Here is an 18823-nt window from a genome sequence, read left to right on the forward strand (position 1 = left end):
AAACAGAACCACTGTACAGCTAGCTCCAGGTCTCTAGTGGCCATAACCTCTGCAGATCTCTATACACATGAACACATACCCACACAGAGACACATACACATAATTTATAAAAATAAAAACTAAAGTTTTAAAAAAATGGGACATTTATTACCTTTATGGGTGTTGATGAAACAAAGGTATAGTAATTTATAGTAGTATAGTAACTACTACATCTCATCTAGTAAGGACTAGAACTATTATTTTTACCCCATGCAGTCATAGAACTTTGGAAAGATACACGCAAATGCCTCAATGCTAGACAGGACAGAGGATAGGGCCCAGTATCTGGTACTGCTGGAAGATTATGAATTGACCTCATCTCTAGAAAGCAGTGGATAAAGATGCTACTGAGAGCACTGCCTCACAGAGTACAGTTTCATTATGTCTATTTCAATGTATTTTATTCAGATGAATCTGCTTCAAACCATCGATCAAAATACATTTATATGGAAAACTAAACTAGAAAAACATATTTTTAAAAACTCTAACACATGGAGTAAATAAATACTGTTCAATGTCACTTGGCTTTCTGCTGCCTTTAGTTTAAAAGGACAGGCAGAAGTGATTTTTTTAGAGAGTATATTCTTATTATCCTCAGCTCTATGGATGAGTTGTGCCCAGCATAACAATATCAACCTGAGATGACAAGCTGTTCTTATAGGCTCCTAGATTCCTGTTCCATTGTCACCAGATATTTAAATTTCTTAAGTAAAACAACTGAGGCCAATTGTCACCAAAAGATGGGGGGGCAGGGAGGGAGGGAGAGGGGAAAAAAGAGAAAAGAGAACAAGAATTTTCATCCTTATTAAACTGTTGAAATATTTTCAAACTGGTAGATTGTGTGAATATAAGAATGTTATTGTAAATATGTGCTGATGAGTACAAAAAGAAAGGAGTTCCAGTTTTCTTATAAGCTCCAAATTTTAAAACTGTTTTCATATAGTAAACCACACAGTTGGAGAATTACATGGTTTTCTTATAACCATTTTTAGTGCAGAAACTTAAATAATACTCAGATAATAGAAGAGGAGAGGGAACCTAACTTATATATTAAAGGTAGTAAATAAAATGTATGTTCCCATTTGAATGGGGCAAAGTTAGGTGGCTCAATGCCTACTTTTGTGAGTCCTCAATGGCAGCGTCCCCTCAGGGAGTAGTAGAATGAGGTACTTATCATGACCCCAGAGGGTACTGAGCATTGCACCTGGGCCCAGAGGGAGGTGACTGTGATGGATGGCAAAATCAATGACAACCAGCTAGCCTTACAGTGCAAGTGTTGGTTGTCCATCAGGCTTCAACTGTAAAAGAATACATAGCTACAGCATTCTTAAAAATCAGCCACAGTGAATCTCATACTAGAAAAGACAGCATGAAATGTTAACTTAAATGCTGACTATTTTCCTGCCAGACATAGTCTCTTTTGGTCCTGGGATACAATGCCCTCCTAACGAACAAAGACAATGAGATCATTAATTGTATAAACCTTTTAGAAGGTCCATGTCAGTACTCTCTTCACTGTAAAATTATATAAATAGAATTTTCTTTGGTGATAATTTTTATCAGGCTTTTATCAGATTAGACATTTAGACCATTTTGTGAGAGAAAAAAATCTTAATATGAATTTCACTCATAATTTGAAAATAGGATGCAGACCCAATTTGCAAAGGACATAATTAATATGCATTTGTATAACCTCCAGGCCTTCATTGTGAAATTACTTTTTTTTTTGCAATTCAGTCATTTTTATTAGATGTACCAAATTGTAGAATCCTCATACAAATTCACTTAAAATGTAACTATCCTTGAGTTCTTTTGAAGAGCTGATGATAGCAGGTTCTCGTGGATGCTTAATTACAAGCTTATTGTAGGTAAAGTAATTTTCATTTTAAAAGTGATGCATGATGATCAGAAGTGTAGACACTCAAGGCAGGCATCTGTTCTCAGGTCTGCTTAGCCACGGGGCACTTGTGCCACCTTTAAAAATGAGGTGTTCAGCTCTTATGAGTCTAATAGAATGTGTGTAATGTTTGTAAAAAAGTGCTTCACTGGTTATATCAAATAATTGTTGTCCTTATTATTTATATTTCTCTAATAAAGAAGAAATTACTACACCTGCCCTAGGCTGCACATTTCAATAGAAGGTACAAAAGATAAGCAAGCTAGACCTTTCAGCATTATCCTTAATGCTAACCCTGAATGTTCCAGGTTTCTTAATAAAACGTATCTTTGAGAAGCTGTCTCTAAAAATACCAGGAACCCATGAGTTCTAGCTATCACCGGGTGCTATAACTAACAATTCCTGTTACCTTAAATATATCTCATTTATGTTTACATAACTTCTGTTTATTGACATCTACAATTAGATATTCATGTGAATCTTTGAACGTATACAGAAATAAATAATATATGACCCTTACTTTAAAAGGAGCTTACAATTTAGATTGCATTAAAGATGTAAAACTTAAAAACAAATAAAACGGGGAAAAACCGTGGTTGGTAAGTAAGCAGATTGAGTTGCTGATGAAATGAACTCTCTCTGGCGTCCCAGCTGGCACACTGCATCAAGAAGCATAAAACGTTAAAGGTCTCCAGCCACTCAATTTTACTGCACCAAAACCTATCATTAGTAATGACACGTCTGAATTGATTGTCTAAAATCAATATGTGACCAAGTGCCCAGTCCTCAGTATGGGCCTTTTCTTTGAAATTTTGAAGAGAAAAATGTGCTTCTCTATTAATATTTATAATCTAATTAAGGCCAATGTCTATAGAACATCCATTTACAAACCACCTCAAGTTGCATATGGTCTTGGGGGTTGTATCAGTTCGATATGACCTTGGCTAAATATATCTACTTTGTTGTGTTTATCTGTACTTTAATACTTCAGTTGTTAACTTTTGGTAGCCTAAATAAGCTATATCTCAAGGAAGTTATATTTTTATTGACCTTTTTAGCATTATCTTTCAATCAACATTATAAAATGAGCTAAATTCATTTTTTTCCCTTAAGATTTGAGACTAGTTTATTTGAATGGTGCTGTTGCTGATTGTGATGATGGGACCAATATTCCACATTTAACTTGGTTGTGCTATGCATGCTTGTAAAAGTATCCCTTCTTGAAACAAAATTGCCTGTGAGGGGGGAAATATTTATAGCATTCATCAGAGAGAACCAATGTGTTTTCATAAATTAAATTATAAAATTTTTAATAAAATAGCTTATTAAACAGTTTTTAATTATTTATTTATATTCCAAATGCTTTCACCCCCTTCCTGGTCCCCCCTGCCAGGAGTTCTTTATCCCATCCCCCTTCCCCTTTGCTTCTGAGAGGGTGCTCCCCACCACTCCTGCCTTACCCCACTAGCATCCCCCTTCCCTGGTGCATCAAGTTTCTACAAGATGAAGGGCAGTCTTTGCCACTGAGGGCAGACAAGCCAGTCCTCTGCTGGAGCCATGGATCAACCCATGTATGCTCTTTGGTTGGGAACTTAACCTCTGGGAGCTCTGAATGCCTTCTTCTGACCTCTAATGCATTAAGAGCACTTGCATGCACAAATTTGCATGTAGGAAAAGCAGTCATATATGTAAAATAAATCTCTACAAAGGATTAATAGACTGTATGTCATCATTGCCTCCCTTCCCTTCCCTTCCCTACCTCCACCATCTCCCATAATGATGTAGGAGTAGTTCCTTGCTCTCGTTCAAATTCATGTTCTCTAGTTCTTTAATTGCTGATATTTTTTTTCACTCATAAAAAGGTAAGCACAACATACTCAGAGTGGAAAATATTTCTTGTTATTTCAGACTGACCACTTGGTACTGTATAACCAACTGTGAAGTTCTTCCCTGGGGAAGGTTTTACCTCCTGCTCTCACCATCCTTTAGTTGCCTACAGTTCTTTGTATAGAGTTGTGGCCTTGTGAGATTTCCCCCTTTCATGTTAGCATATCTATTGACATAGAGGCACCATGTTGTTTAGATTTCATGAGTGTAGCTTTTTTTTACAGTATTTAAAATTGTTGTAATTAATATTTTACAGGTATTTTATTAAATTATTTTATCTATTTATATTATTATTATTATTTCACCTTTTTTACAGTCCAATCATTATCCCCTCCTGGTCTGCCCTTTTGCTGTACCTTATTCCATACCTCCTCTCCCATCTCCAAGAGGATGTCCCCACCACACACACACACACACACACACACACACATCCACTCCACCAGACTTTCCACTCCCTTGGGCCTCAGGTCTCTAGAGGGTTAGGTGCCTCTTCTGTCACTGAGACCAGACCATACAGTTCTGTACAGTATATATGTTGGGCCTCATATCAGCTGGTGTATACTGCTTGGTTGGTGGCTCAGTGTCTGAGAGATTTCAGGGGTCCAGTTTAGTTGAGACTGCTGGTCTTCCTATGGGGCTAGCCCTCCTCCCCAGCTTCTTCTAGCTTTTCCCTAATTCAACCACAGCAGTCCCTGGCTTCTGCCCATTGCTTGCGTGTAAATATCTGCATCTGACTCTTTCAGCTGCTTATTGTGCTTTTTGGAGAATATCCATGCTAGGCTCCTGTAGCTTTCTTTACTCTCATATCTAGGAAAAACATCACAAACTGTTCCCCTAGCTTATAATAGCTCTGCCCTCTCCTAGTCAGTGTTCTCTGAGTCTTAGGTAGAGTGTTATAGATGGATCAGTTGTTGCTGGGCAGGAGAACATGACATGTTCTTTGCCTTTTGATGAGTTGTAGCTTTCTATAATGGCCTACCTGTTGCAAAGAGATTTTTTTTTTGATAAGGTGTGAAAATGGTTAAGGATAAATATTTAGAATGTACTTAGGAATCATGCTTCTATAGGAAAGTGGTAGTTGTAAATTCTCCTCTTAGATCTGTGCTGTCACTAGTCCTGGGTACTTTGCTAGGTTTCCAGCACCAGGAATTATTTCCCTCTTGTTGGAAGGACCTGAAGTACAATTAGAGATACATATGCCCCTATTGCACCCTTAGGGTAATAGTGGCATATTAGTTGTTGCTGCAGTTAATAAGCCTTAGAACCTCTGGGTCCTGTGTCCAAAATGCATGGTGGAAGAAGTTCACATTTAAACACATTATATTGTGAGACTTGATTTTGAAGGTAAAGTATCCCCTTTGTTGATTTTAATGTTGCTAAATGTTAAGATAATTAAAGGTGTAAAAGAAAAATATTAATCGGCATGTCTAACTTATTTACTGTGAGTGTGTCTCTGTGTGCACATATACACACATATATGTGTGTGCATGTGTGCCCCAGCAGGAGGTTAGAGAGAAACTTACATGAGTTAGCTCTCAGTTTCTGGGGATAAAATTCAGGTCATCGGACTTGGGAAACAAGTATTTTTACCCATTTGTCGATCTTTCAACCCATATGTTTATTTCTTAAATGATATATAAGACAAGATATCCAAGATCTCTGAATATGGGAGTTCATTTTTATGTCGGGTGTGTGTGTGTGTGTGTGTGTGTGTGTGTGTGTGAGAGAGAGAGAGAGAGAGAGAGAGAGAGAGAGAGAGATGGTGTTTGCAAATGTGTACTCATGTGTGTGCCTCTGTGCTTATGTAAGCTAAAGGTTAAAGCCAAGTATCTTTTGACCTTTCTATCTGAATCTCTCAGTGAACTGTCCATAGCTCACTGGTTCGGCTAGGCTTTTCAGCCAGCATTCTCTAAAGGTCCAACTGTGTTCATTTCTTCAGCACTGAGGTTACAGGGGCATGATTATACTACCTCGTTCTTATGTAAGTACTGGGGGTTTGAAGTCATATCATTACACTTGCCCAAAGGCATTTTGCTCGTGGAGCAGTCCCCACAGCCACAGACATGGGAATTATAACCACTGTACCAAGAATTTAAGACATCTTCGTATTTCTGCAGAACATTTAAACTATCCTCAAATCAAAACTTTTTCTGTTTTTGGTCAATGAACACTGGAGTATAATTAGATTCAGTGGTGAAAACATGCAGAAATATTAGTGCATTTTCTGTTAGTTTCCAGGCTTAACTTCCTTGCAAAATTTAAATATTAGTATCAGGAAATTGAAAAATCATTTTTGTACCCAGTGTTATGCATTCATATTGACAAATAATGTCTCTACATAACCCCTACATATGTCCATGTCTCAAGCATTTTGTCAATCATTTTAAAGTGTTTTCAAGTATGGTAGGTCTTTAATGTTCATCTTTTTTTTTTTTTACACAGCTTCTATTATGACAGCTTTTGTCTATGTACTGAATTATGAGAGTGTTCCTACCACAACAGTGAGCATATATCCTGCTAACTTTTTAGCCCAGTATAATACCAAAGCTAATTATAGTGTAAACACAAGTAAAAATCGTATGGCATCTATTAACAAATTGCACCAAACATCTTCTTATGTCTCAATCTTCATTGTCTATTAACATCGATTCCTTAATATTTCTTTTTTTTTTTTAAGTACAGTGATCTGCTTCACCCTCTCACTTTTCCCCTCATCATTTCTGTCCATCTTTGATCTTCCAAAAATGTATAAAAAGGAGAAATATTATTTCCATTGATGTCTTCTCACTCTACTTGATATTTTGATTATTATCCATTTTCAAACACATTTTCATTTGTTTTTTTAATTTTAAACAAAATTTTTATTAGATATTTTCTTCATTTACGTTGCAAATGCTATCCCAAAAGTCCCCTATGATATAACTGTCTCTTGTGAGGCTATGCCAGTGCCTGGCAAATACAGAAGTGGATGCTCACAGTCATCTATTGGATGGAACACAGGGCCCCCATGGGAGGAGCTAGAGAATGTACCCAAAGAGCTGAAGGGGTCTGTAACCCTATAGGCGGAACAATAATATGAACTAACCAGTACCCCCTGAGCTCATGTCTCTAGTTGCATAGGTAGCAGATGGCTAGTCGGCCATCATTGGGAGTAGAGGCCCTTGGTCTTGCAAAGATTATATGCCCCAGTACAGGGGAATGCCAGGGCCAGGAAGTGGGAGTGCGTGGGTTGGGGAACAGGGCGGGGGTGGGGGAAGGATATAGAGGACTTTTGAGATAGCATTTGAAATGTAAATGAAGAAAATATTTCTGCTTCTAAACATGCTATGAATTTGAATCCTCTCAAAAATTTTTAGATGGAAAACATGATAACTTGTGTGTGTGCGTGGGCGCATGTGTGTTGTGTGTGTGCCACAAATCTCAAAGAGCAAAGCAGTATACATGAGAAGTTGGAGGGTGGAAAGGGAAGAAAGAAATGATGTCATTATATTACAATCTCAAAAATTATTTTAAAAAAGAAATGAGAAAAGCACTGTCATGTTTCTATGTTAAACATTTTATTGAACTATTAATTCCAGCTCATGATTGAACAAAGATTTCTTCACAGTAATTTGGCTCAAGAGCCATCTCTCAAAAAATACACACGAAATGAAAGTATATTTTCAATTTGCCAAGTTGGTTTGTCTGCATGCTTGACTCTGATTGGTACTAACACACTGTAGCCCACTGCAGAAGCCCCAATCCTGTAGAGCCTCCGGAGGAGGTGAAGGCTTCTTTTTCATACCATCTGGAATTATAGACTGTCTCTTCTTAAATAGAACTTTTATGTCCTGTGAAAATAAAACACATAAGTTATCATTTGTGATCGGCATATACGGAGTCAGTGTGGCTGGGTAATGAGTGTGCTCATTTCCAGATCTCTTTTTGGGAGAACAGTTTTATTTTGTATCCAGATCCTGAGAAATTAAAATTAATTGTATCTCCTTCAGAATACCCTTTAAAAGTCAATTTCCTTTATCTCTGCAATGAATATCTTTTCTGAAGCTGGATTTATTGATGTTTCTATTTTAACTATGTTTCAAGTAAAGTTGCTTCTTTTTGCTTTCTCCTTCCAATGCAGTGTGGAGACAATCAATGATGGAAACTTCCACATTGTGGAGCTACTGACCCTGGATTCCAGTCTTTCCCTCTCTGTGGATGGAGGAAGCCCTAAAGTCATCACCAATTTGTCAAAACAATCTACTCTGAATTTCGACTCTCCACTCTATGTAGGAGGTGAACTTCCTTCCAAATCCAGTGGTCTTCCAAGTCTGTGCTTCTCATTATAGATCAGATCTGAAGTTACTGGTGCCTCATGCCATGTTCCTTGACACTGGTCTGTCACTGTAATTGGCCAACAAGCATAAGACAGAAAGAGATGGAAGTGTCTGTTCAGGGGTTATTTCGTCATCCTGGTGTTGAGTCTAATTCAGTGTATCATCGGGTCAGTGAAGGACAATAGTTCTTGATCTATTGCCATGCCAGCTAGGTAATTTTTATGTAGTGTCATTAATTGTATATCTAGCTTCCTACAGAAGCAAGAAAATTGGTTATAGATAAAGTTGGAAAATGATAAGACTGAAGAAATAGCTCAGTAAGCTCAATGTATAAAATATTCAAGAACCTGAGATAAATACCCAGAACCCATGTAAAATGTCAGGCATTGTGGTTATTCGTACAATCTCAGTGCTGAAGATGTTCGAAAGCACATCCCTGGAGCATCTGATCCCTGGGGATCTCTTTGTCTACATAGTGTACTCTATGAGATCTAGGTCAATAAGAGAATGTGTTTCAAAAGAAAAAGTGCACCTATTCTCAAAAAGGACACTAGAAGTTGTTTTCTAGCCTCTCCACACATATGCATGTGTGTGTTCATGCACCTGAACACACACGCACATGTACATGTGTGTACACACACATGCACAGTGATTAATCAAGTATAATGCAAAGTAGGGAAGAGTCTACAACCCAGTTCCCTTAAGGAGGCAAACCATATTAGCTCCGCCCAAATTTGCCACACTGATATTTCTGATTCAAATCTACCAATGCTTATGACATCTACTGTAGCCTGAGACCCAAGTTCAGGTATGATTAATGTCACAAATCTAAAAAGTAAATGTCCCCGCTGGCCCGAAGACATGAAGCATGCAGGCTCATATCCCAATCACTGATGACTCCTTAGAATTAAATTACTGCAGATTGACTATACCCAGCAAAATGGTCACCTTGTTGCTTCATGGGAATCACAAGTATGAGGATTATGAGACTTTTGTAATTAGATCTTTGGAAACTTCGGCACCATGTGTTCTGATTGCGTCCATCCCTCCTCCTACCTCTTCTAAATTCACCCTTTCCTAGCTACCTGTGTAGATTTCCAGCTAAATCCGTGTCCTCTTGTTGTCAATATTTTTATTGTTTATTTGGAAATTTCACATCATAAACTCCCTGCACCCTCACTTCCCAGTCCTCCCAGATGCCCACCCATCCACCCTTGGGACCTTTGTGTTTATTTTGTTTTGTTGTTTGGTTTTTTTTTTTTTCCTTCTGTGTCTTTAAAAATTGAAAACCAGCAAGACAACAACCACAAAAGCAAGACCGGCCTGTGCTGCCTATCATATAAATGTATGGTCTTCTACAAGAGCTAGCCCAACTTACATGAAGTGTCCCTCTTAAGCCTTCTCTTTCCCAGTTGCTAATTTGCTAGGGGCTCTCCACACCACCTTCCCTCTACATTCTGAGGTTGGCTCTGGTTTAAGCTTCTATTTTCATCTATTATCCAGTTAACAGAACTGCCTTGTAGTGTGTAAAACCAGCCCCAAGTGTTAACAATGGCATAAAGGGATGAGTTGTATTTGTTAAGCATTCTATATAACTAACATAGTGCTTCCTTTGTTTCCAATAGTTTTTATTTATATGACACTGTTTTAGCGGCCTAACCTTTCACCTTCAGAGAAAATTGAAGTGAAACTAGAAAGTAAACATTAGTTTCTCTATTTCACAGTCCAAAAGGGACAGCCTTAAGAAGTTTATAAAGCTTGGAAAAAGTGTGGAAACCTAAACTGTAGCAGGCATGTTGTCTAACTCCAGGTCTGTCTACTCCAAAGCTACCTACATTGCCATTTAACTTTTTAACAAAGATCAGAAAACAAAATGGCTTAAGCAATGTGGTTGTTCTTTACTTCCAAGTTTGTCCTTGACTTGCATTTATGGTACTTTTATTTGAAAATATTTCATCAATCTTTTAAGACCTTTTTACAATATGGTACTCGCTTTAAAAATCCAGATGAAATCGCTTAAGATGGAACATTATTTTTAAAAGGGAAAAACACTTAAACTCCCAAATCAAAAGTGCTAAGCCTTCTGAGGCTAGAGGTTTTGGAAGAATCCCGAAGCACCTCTGAATAGTCAACTCTATGGGAAGCCATCTCCGTCTCAGTCATAACTCCCAGAGAATACACTGAGCCCAGTCTCCTTCCTTCCCAGATTGTGGTCTCTGGGGTGGTTGAGATTTTAAAATACAAGGAGTCCTTAAGACCACAGCCGGACTGTCACATGGCAGAGGCAAAAGGAACTGAGTCAACAAAAGGGAAACAAGGTTAAGTCTAGTTAAAACCAGAGGTGTCCCAAGGAGGACTGTACTAGACATCCTAGACCTTGGTTCATTGCAGAAGCATTCTCTGGAAAAAAATGCAAACTGGCCATGTAGCTACATGTGCTCCTGCATTATTGGCTATTCATCATAGTGTTTTTACGTAACACAAACCAGAAAAATTGTCCTGGTTTTCCATATAACAATTCAACCAGAACACTTATTGCTTAACTGTCAGATGGAAGGAAGACACAAATATAGTTGTCTAGGCATATTGTACAAAAATAATATCACTTTTGGGCAAAAGATTTTAATGATACTCTACACATTACACTCATTTTAAAACAGACTGTAAAGACTTTAAAAAATATCACTCACTAAGTTATTTACTGAGTGATTGGTGGATTAATTTACTTCCAACTAAAGTCCATGAAAGTCATAAAAAACAAAATCATGGATTACCATATATGGCAAGGGAATATTCATCTGAACTCACTCAGGAGGCTGAAGCAATGGTAATTATGATTCCAGGACATCTTCGGCTGTGCAGTAAATTGGTGTTTTAAAGGGAAAAAAAAATACAGATCTGCTTCTGTTTATCAGCTAAAAACTAGCACTTGAACCAAACATATAAAGGTCTGACCTAGAATAGTCCTTGGTTAGAGGGATAATTCAGGCTAGAGCATGCGGTTGATATGTAAGTAGGTGTTTGGATCAATTCCTAGGTCCAAAAATTAATCAAGAAAAGGTCTTGATTTTATGTGCTATTGAATGTTGAGTCTGTGCATGGTATGTAGCTATGTTGTTTTATGCATGTTTTTACCATCAAAACTGCACCCTCTGTAGTTGTAAGCTTTGGGACTAAATGACACAAGACCACTCATTGCTTCTCACTGCTGAGGAACTTTGCCAATCTCGATTTAGTCTCAATGTGTGCTCATATAAGCATTGTACCTCCAACAAAAATGAGCCATTAAAATAGCTTTGGAAGAAGATTGTTTTTAAATGTTTTAAGAAATGACCCAAGAGGAAGGTCATTTCTTTTCACAAATTCCACGAGTTTGTGATGGATGAACATGGTTAAGAAAGACTTAGGCCTACTCCACGGGAAAGAATTTCCTGTCTCTGGTATTCCACTAGAAATGGACAGTTGTGTGCCTTGATCTTGGTGTATTAACACATTCTCCAAGGCCAGACATATGCCATAATAAATGCCTTTACTGATAAAAACTTTAAAATTAAAGACAAACAATCTGGTATCTCTTCTAGAGTGACCAAGGGGACTCTGCATCAGAATCACCTGTGTCACATGTTGGCATTTAGAATTCTATACTTTTCTTCCACATGTGACCAGTAGACAGGAATTCGTTCTTTTAACATAAATTTTTGATAGGACTTGAGAAGCTGATAAGCAGTAATCTGACCTGTCTTCTCACGGTAAGAGATAAGGCATCGAAGACCCAGAGCAGGAAAGTGACTAGCAGGATAAACTCTGTTAGTAACTTTTCTCATTGCAATGATAATAAACACATAAACAAACAACCCTGAGGGAGGAAGGGTCAATTCTATCTCATGGTTTAAAAGCACAGTCTATCTTGAAAGGGAAGTGGTGAAGGCCTGAGTCAACTGATCACATTGTATCAGTCAGTCAGCAGAGGGATGCCTTTAGCCCAGGGTTCTGGAACACCCATATTCATGATATGTCTTTCTTGATGTGTTAAAACATTCTGAGTATACCCTGAGGTGAGTTTGCCTGTGAAGGATTCTTTAGCCTTTGAGCATGAGTGTGAGGAATTATATTGATACATTAATTGATGTGGAAAGACCCATCGTAGTAAGAGTGGTGCTATTCCCTGGGTGAGAATCCAGAACTCGAAATAAAAGAGTCAGGAGAATGGATAAAGTGGGCTGAGCACTAGATTTCCTTCCTCTCAGCTTTCTGATTGTGCATGTGATGTGACAAGCTGCTTCAACCTGCTGTGCTCTTTGTTGCCAAGATGACTACTCTTGAATTGGAGGTTGAAATCACCCTTTCTTCCATGACTTCCTTTTGTTGGGGTATTTTACAAAAGTGACAGGGGGAAAAAAAAAAAAAAAAAAAAAAACCTCAGGCCACAGTCATTCTCAATCATGTCAACTTGATGATGAAGTTTATCCATGAAACACTCAACCAGACTTAAAGACTAGTGACCTTGTATCCTACTTGCCTGATTTGGAGCCTGTTAAGATGCAAATAGGGCTCTTTGCCTAGGAGAGGGAATGGTGGCACTAAGCATGGACCATGGAAGGCAATGCTCCCGTAGAAAGCAAAGCCCAGCCTATAACCAGTGAAGTCTTTTCAGCCTATAAGCCCAAGCAGTAGTTCAGAGAGCCAGCACAGTTGAAGCCTGAGCACCGGGGAGCTAGAGGGGATGTAAGTCATTGGGTCAGAGGCTTCTAATGCCTCGCCGTCTCCTCACCCAATGTCCTATTAGGCCCTCTGTGTAAAGTGCTGTCAGGGAGCTATTTTAGGGTCTGGATCGAGCCATGGAAAGATTCCTCAGCTTTGCCAAAATAGCAGTTACCAGATAATAGTCACTTCTGGAATACATATGTCCCAAGAGTACAAATACTGTTTGTGATTGAACTTATTCTGTTTTTTATTTTAATTTTCTAACATGAAACCTTCAATATAAATAGCAAGAAAAAAAAAAACACATGGAAGGAATGAGGTGCTATCCTGATAAGAAGCAAAAAATGAACTTAAGGTGACAAGTTAATTGCTAAGTTAGAGTTTTGCAGGGATGTACTAGGTTATTGTGAGGCCCAGATCTCACTTTTGGGAGTCTTGCTGGGCTCCAGCATTAAGCAGGTTGCACAGTCAGGAAACTGCTGACTTGAGTGACGTGGGAACCTCTGACTCAAGCTCTTTAGGATTTACCCTTTAATTGGAGAAAGAACTAATCAGAGAATTATAAACTATGGCTTCCCAATGTTCAGTGTCTGGTATAGACCCATAGGGAAGGGAACGATAGCATTGGCCTCTACTTTTTACTTTGAGTAGACTTTCTTGAAGATTATACATTGTATATATGTTGAAGTTTTCTTGGAAACAAGTTGACACATTACAAACTGACCACCAATAAACTAGGTTTATTTTAGTTGAAAGTTAGAATGACCTACTGTATCACAGCAAGATGCCCAAGTCTTCTCTACCTCAACTGAGCACGTATATCCCAATTTAATAGAGATGGGCTGATGAATCATCATATTTCTCAGTAGCACGTCACTGAGGAGCACATCCAGTTTCTTAACTGACATGCTGTTTCTTCCTAGGCATGCCTGGGAAAAATAACGTGGCATCCCTGCGCCAGGCCCCTGGGCAAAATGGCACCAGCTTCCATGGCTGTATCCGGAACCTTTACATTAACAGTGAGCTGCAGGACTTCCGGAAAGTGCCTATGCAAACCGGAATTCTGCCTGGCTGTGAACCATGCCACAAGAAAGTATGTGCCCATGGCATGTGCCAGCCCAGCAGCCAATCAGGCTTCACCTGTGAATGTGAGGAAGGGTGGATGGGGCCCCTCTGTGACCAGAGAACCAATGATCCCTGCCTCGGAAACAAGTGAGTTCCAGTTGCTTGGTACTGAGTACACATGCTAACTTCTCCAAATATCATCTAAGAGAAGAAGGCAAGAGTTGGGCGGGATGGGAGGTGGAAGAGAAATCAATACATTTAGTATTCTGTTCTCTGTATTCAGACATGTGTTTGCCTAACCACCATCCCTTCTGACATCCTCTCTCAATGGTGTTTACATCTCTCTGTTTCTCCTTGCCTGAAGATGTGTGCATGGGACCTGCCTGCCCATCAATGCCTTCTCCTATAGTTGCAAGTGCCTGGAGGGCCATGGCGGTGTCCTCTGTGATGAAGAAGAAGATCTCTTTAACCCCTGCCAGATGATCAAGTGCAAACATGGAAAGTGCAGGCTTTCTGGAGTCGGCCAGCCCTATTGTGAATGCAACAGTGGATTTACCGGGGACAGCTGTGATAGAGGTAAGCTAGGCACCTGCTCTTCTGCACAGAGCAGAGGGACCGGCTTATCGAGCAAGGAAACATAGACTTTGTGTGGATGGTTGCTACTATTGCTGATTTTCAAGTGTGATGCAAAAACTGATGTGCAAGGCATTAAATTCCCCATCATAAGGTTTCCCATGGCCATCAGACATCTTATCACAACTTGATTTGCTCTGGAATGTCTCCTTTACCCTTCTTCAGAGAACAGCTACCCAACTCACCTTAAGCCTCTGTTCTGGTCCCTTGACCCACATGTATTTTTAATCTAACTTTGGGCACAGAGAGACTATGGAGATGGTAAATCTGCTCTTGTTTGAGTACAAAATCATCTTTGGTCTTAGAATGGACTGATTTATCACAGCACACTATGCAGGTGAGAGGGATAGGAACAGCGTGAGTTTTCAGGCCACCTCTCCCTGCTTTGTTTCCAAGATCAGAGCTTGCCTGGCCTCCAGCTGGCACAGACTCTGGTGCATCAGACAAATAAGATGAACGTGCCTGCGGAAGCTTTTAACAGATGTCTCTTTTTTGAACTACTTCATGCTAGCCTAATTTATGAAGTTAGTGGAATGTTACTTGTATTAAGTAACATATTGGATAATATTAAATTCCAGGTCTAATAAATTAAATTGCATTCTCTCTGAAACTGCTCCCCATGGTAAACAAAACCAGCTGTTAGTCCTGTAAAAACCAGGAGATGTGTATTATTTCTCCTTTTTGGTAATAAAGGACAAGATTTAGGAATCCAATTTTCTTGTCAGAACAAACATGTTGTATTTATTGTCTACATATAGAGCATTCACTCTGGTGGAAATAGGGGCCTAAAAGATACATTTTTCAAGGTCATGCCATCAGCCCATAATATGGACCACAAGCATCACAATAAAAATAGCAGCTACAAAACTGGAAGAAAGGACAACAACCACCGAATGGAGGTCTCGACTTTCAGTTACTCAACCAAACTTACAGTGTCTATCCTTAAAAATGCTCCTATGTCCTTGTTTTTCTTTTCTAGAAATTTCTTGTCGAGGGGAACGGATAAGGGATTATTACCAGAAGCAGCAGGGTTACGCTGCCTGTCAAACAACTAAGAAAGTATCTCGCTTGGAATGCAGAGGCGGGTGTGCTGGAGGCCAGTGCTGTGGACCTCTGAGAAGCAAAAGGCGGAAATACTCTTTCGAATGCACAGATGGCTCCTCATTTGTGGACGAGGTTGAGAAAGTGGTGAAGTGCGGCTGTACGAGATGTACCTCCTAAGCGCGTCTCTAGAAGCTTCTAGCTTCGGCGAAGGTTGTACACTTCTTGACCATGTTGGACTAATTCATGCTTCATAATGGAAATATTTGAAATATATTGTAAAATACAGAACAGACTTATTTTTATTATGATAATAAAGACTTGTCTGCATTTGGAAAAAAAAATAATAATAAAAGACCCGCTTGTACTAAAGCTTCCCCTACACTGGAGAAGTGTGAAGAAAAGCCACACTTGGAGGCATTAGTGCAGCGGTGGGGACCATTGCAACACGGAGCCATCTTCGGAACACGCTGATACTAGCAGAAGCACATCTACAAGAGCCTGACATGGGACTGTACGCTCATATGCGCTTGCCCAGAGCGTCAAACCCATGACCCCCTTCACATCAGTTCCCAAGGACACATCGAGCACAAGTGTGTGAATGAGAGGTAGATGAATGGAAATCCAGAATCTGTAGATAGGTCCAAGGGATGAGATATATTTTGTGCAAGATCTAAAGTGTCCTGACATCTGGGTTTCATTCTGATAGAAATGGGTGTGGAGTGCTGTGATGTGTTTTATTGTCTTTGGCAATGACAGCGCATAGGCAGAAACAGCACACGAAGGTGTTTAGCTACCAGTTTCCAGTATTAAATTTTTTGTAATATAAATGACAAAGGAGATGATAAAGAACCAATAGATTATTGATAAATAAAAAAATTAGTAATAATATGAATTTTTGTTTCTATGAGTTCTAAATATCCCTATACAGTATTCATTTTCAATGAGGAATATTTATTGTATTAAAGTACATTTTACTTAACGATTTAGATCATCATTTTGGACTGTTTCTCGATGCTTTAATATATATTAATTTATAATTATCCTGATATTTTTGTACATTTTCAAACTTTAAAAAAAAAATCAGGATTTTTTTTGGCAATAGTACTAACATAGGATGTTATTTTGTTATCTCGGGATAAGTATATGTTGTTCTGTTGGCTGACCTTGATGTCTGACCATTGATGCCACTGAACTGTGGCCTCCTTCAGGACACTTGCAGAAGGTTTGCAAAGTCTCAGAGTAGAAACAGCAAGTGAATCTATCTGCTACATGTCCTCACAAGAAGAAAGAACTTATCTGTAGCAATGGCCAGTAAGAAGTAGATATTTTACAAATTAATTAATAAACATTTCCCTGCCATGCTTTGGGGGGAGGGTGGGAGAAGAAAGACTGTTATGTCAAAAATTGTAATTTCTCTCCAAACAATAAAATTCCTTTATTACCTTATTGCTCCCACGTTAACCTGTTTGCTGCTAAATTACAATGTAGAGTTGATAATGATTTATAGTGAACTGTGCTCTTCTTCCAGTAAAATCCCAAGGTCCCCTGTGAGGATGCAAATGTTTCTTTAAACAAAGAAAAGAAGAAAAACACTTTTAACAATGAAAATTAGATGTACATGTATAATTCGGTATGGTTTGCCTTCTCCAGCCTAATATCAGTTTCACTACTATTTGTAAATTAAAAGATATCTACTTCATTAACAGTTTGGCCCTTTTCTTAGAAACTGCAGGTGTTCCTTTATGAACTTGACCCAGTGACATGAAATGAACAGGAAAGGCAACCTGTACCTTTAATTTACCAGAAATTGCTTTGAAATTAATATATTGTCACATCTAGAGTCCTCATAAAAGAGATAGAATAAACTATTCTTTTCTAGGACAAATGCATATTAAATAAAATTACTCCAACAAAAAGAAGTATAAGATGAAATAGAGATAACACAGAGAGTCTTCTTTGAGTCTCACTGCCTTAGCTTGAACCAGCAATCCAGAACTGGCAACCATTCAGGTTAGGGAAGTGCCATTGTCAGGGTAGAATATTAATATTTGGTTTCCACTGTATTGTTCTCTTTTTAAGAAAATTGTGCCTATACATATACACATACACAGATATATACACTATCTTCCAGGTATGAACAGCCAATCATTTATTCATTCTTGTTTAAAATGACTTCAGTTGTATTATATAAATATTAAATTACCATGATAAAACATTCATTCATGTGTTCCTACGAATTGCTGCTTTTATCAGAGGTATTGAAAAAGATTCATCTGCAAATATACCAATGGCTAGTGTTTGTGGGTTGCTTATTGCACATCAAGAGCTATGCTATAAGTTTTATAGATAAACTCTCCATCTATATACATGAATGGAATTCCTGTGTCTCCTAGTTTAATCAGGTATACAATGCTGGAAATTTAAAGAGCAGTATCTGGCAGTTTATACCACTGTATTTGCTGGTAATATAGACAGCAGTTAAGTCACAAATTGACTCTACTTGGTGATTACTAAGCCTTGAAACATTATTTTCAGGGCTATTGATCTTGAATATTTAGGTAATCTTACTACAGATTGGACTTTTTGCTTCTGTTTTAAAGAAAATAAAAGACATCATAATGGTTTTTAAATGGCAAATTTTTATTCTTCCTGATTATAAAGTCCCAAAATAAAGTTCTATTTCTCTTGCATTTGAGCAGAATTAATTTTCCAGGGGTCACACTTGATTTGTCTTCCAGTCATGAGCTTTTACTGGAGAAAAATCCCACAGCCAGATAATTATTAGCAAAGCACATAAATTAAAGGCAATTTTTCATGTTAAAAAATTGCTTCTCACTTATAAGTCCTTGACATAGCATTCTTTTAACTTAAAAAAAATATTCTCGAGTTTTTAATGACAGAATTTGATTTTTAAAAATAACAATATTATTTAAAGTATTACATACAAAATGTCCATTTGAAACTTGAAAGATGAAGTTCTTTTTTTTTAATTTTTAATATTTTTATTACATATTTTCCTCAATTACATTTCCAATGCTATCCCAAAAGTCCCCCATAGCGNCCCCCACTTCCCTACCCACCCATTCCCATTCTTTTGGCCCAAGCATTCCCCTATATTGGGGCATATAAAATTTGCAAGTCCAATGGGCCTCTCTTTCCATTGATGGCCGACTAGGCCAGAAAGATGAAGTTCTTAAGCGCCCATGGCTAATTACTTTTAATCCCCACATAAGCAAAA

The 18823-nt window shown here is 38.3% G+C and overlaps 1 protein-coding gene across 4 annotated transcripts in view; it reads left to right on the top strand.

Moving 5' to 3' along the window:
* Slit2 (slit guidance ligand 2) overlaps positions 1–18421 on the top strand; it is a 325678-nt gene extending 307257 nt beyond the window's left edge. For 3 of the 4 annotated variants that reach the window (XM_021161790.2, XM_021161792.2, XM_021161791.2), the window contains 4 exons: positions 7944–8098; positions 13767–14055; positions 14273–14484; positions 15521–18421. In XM_021161790.2, the coding sequence (XP_021017449.1) occupies positions 7944–8098; positions 13767–14055; positions 14273–14484; positions 15521–15762 (898 nt within the window). In that variant the 3' untranslated portion in view covers positions 15763–18421. The remainder of the gene's footprint in view (positions 1–7943; positions 8099–13766; positions 14056–14272; positions 14485–15520) is intronic. The other variant, XM_021161793.2, reaches the window with a different exon arrangement.
* The last annotated feature ends 402 nt before the right edge of the window (positions 18422–18823 follow it).

The sequence above is a fragment of the Mus caroli genome, chromosome 5 (genome assembly GCF_900094665.2).
Source record: "Mus caroli chromosome 5, CAROLI_EIJ_v1.1, whole genome shotgun sequence".
Lineage (NCBI taxonomy): Eukaryota > Metazoa > Chordata > Mammalia > Rodentia > Muridae > Mus > Mus caroli.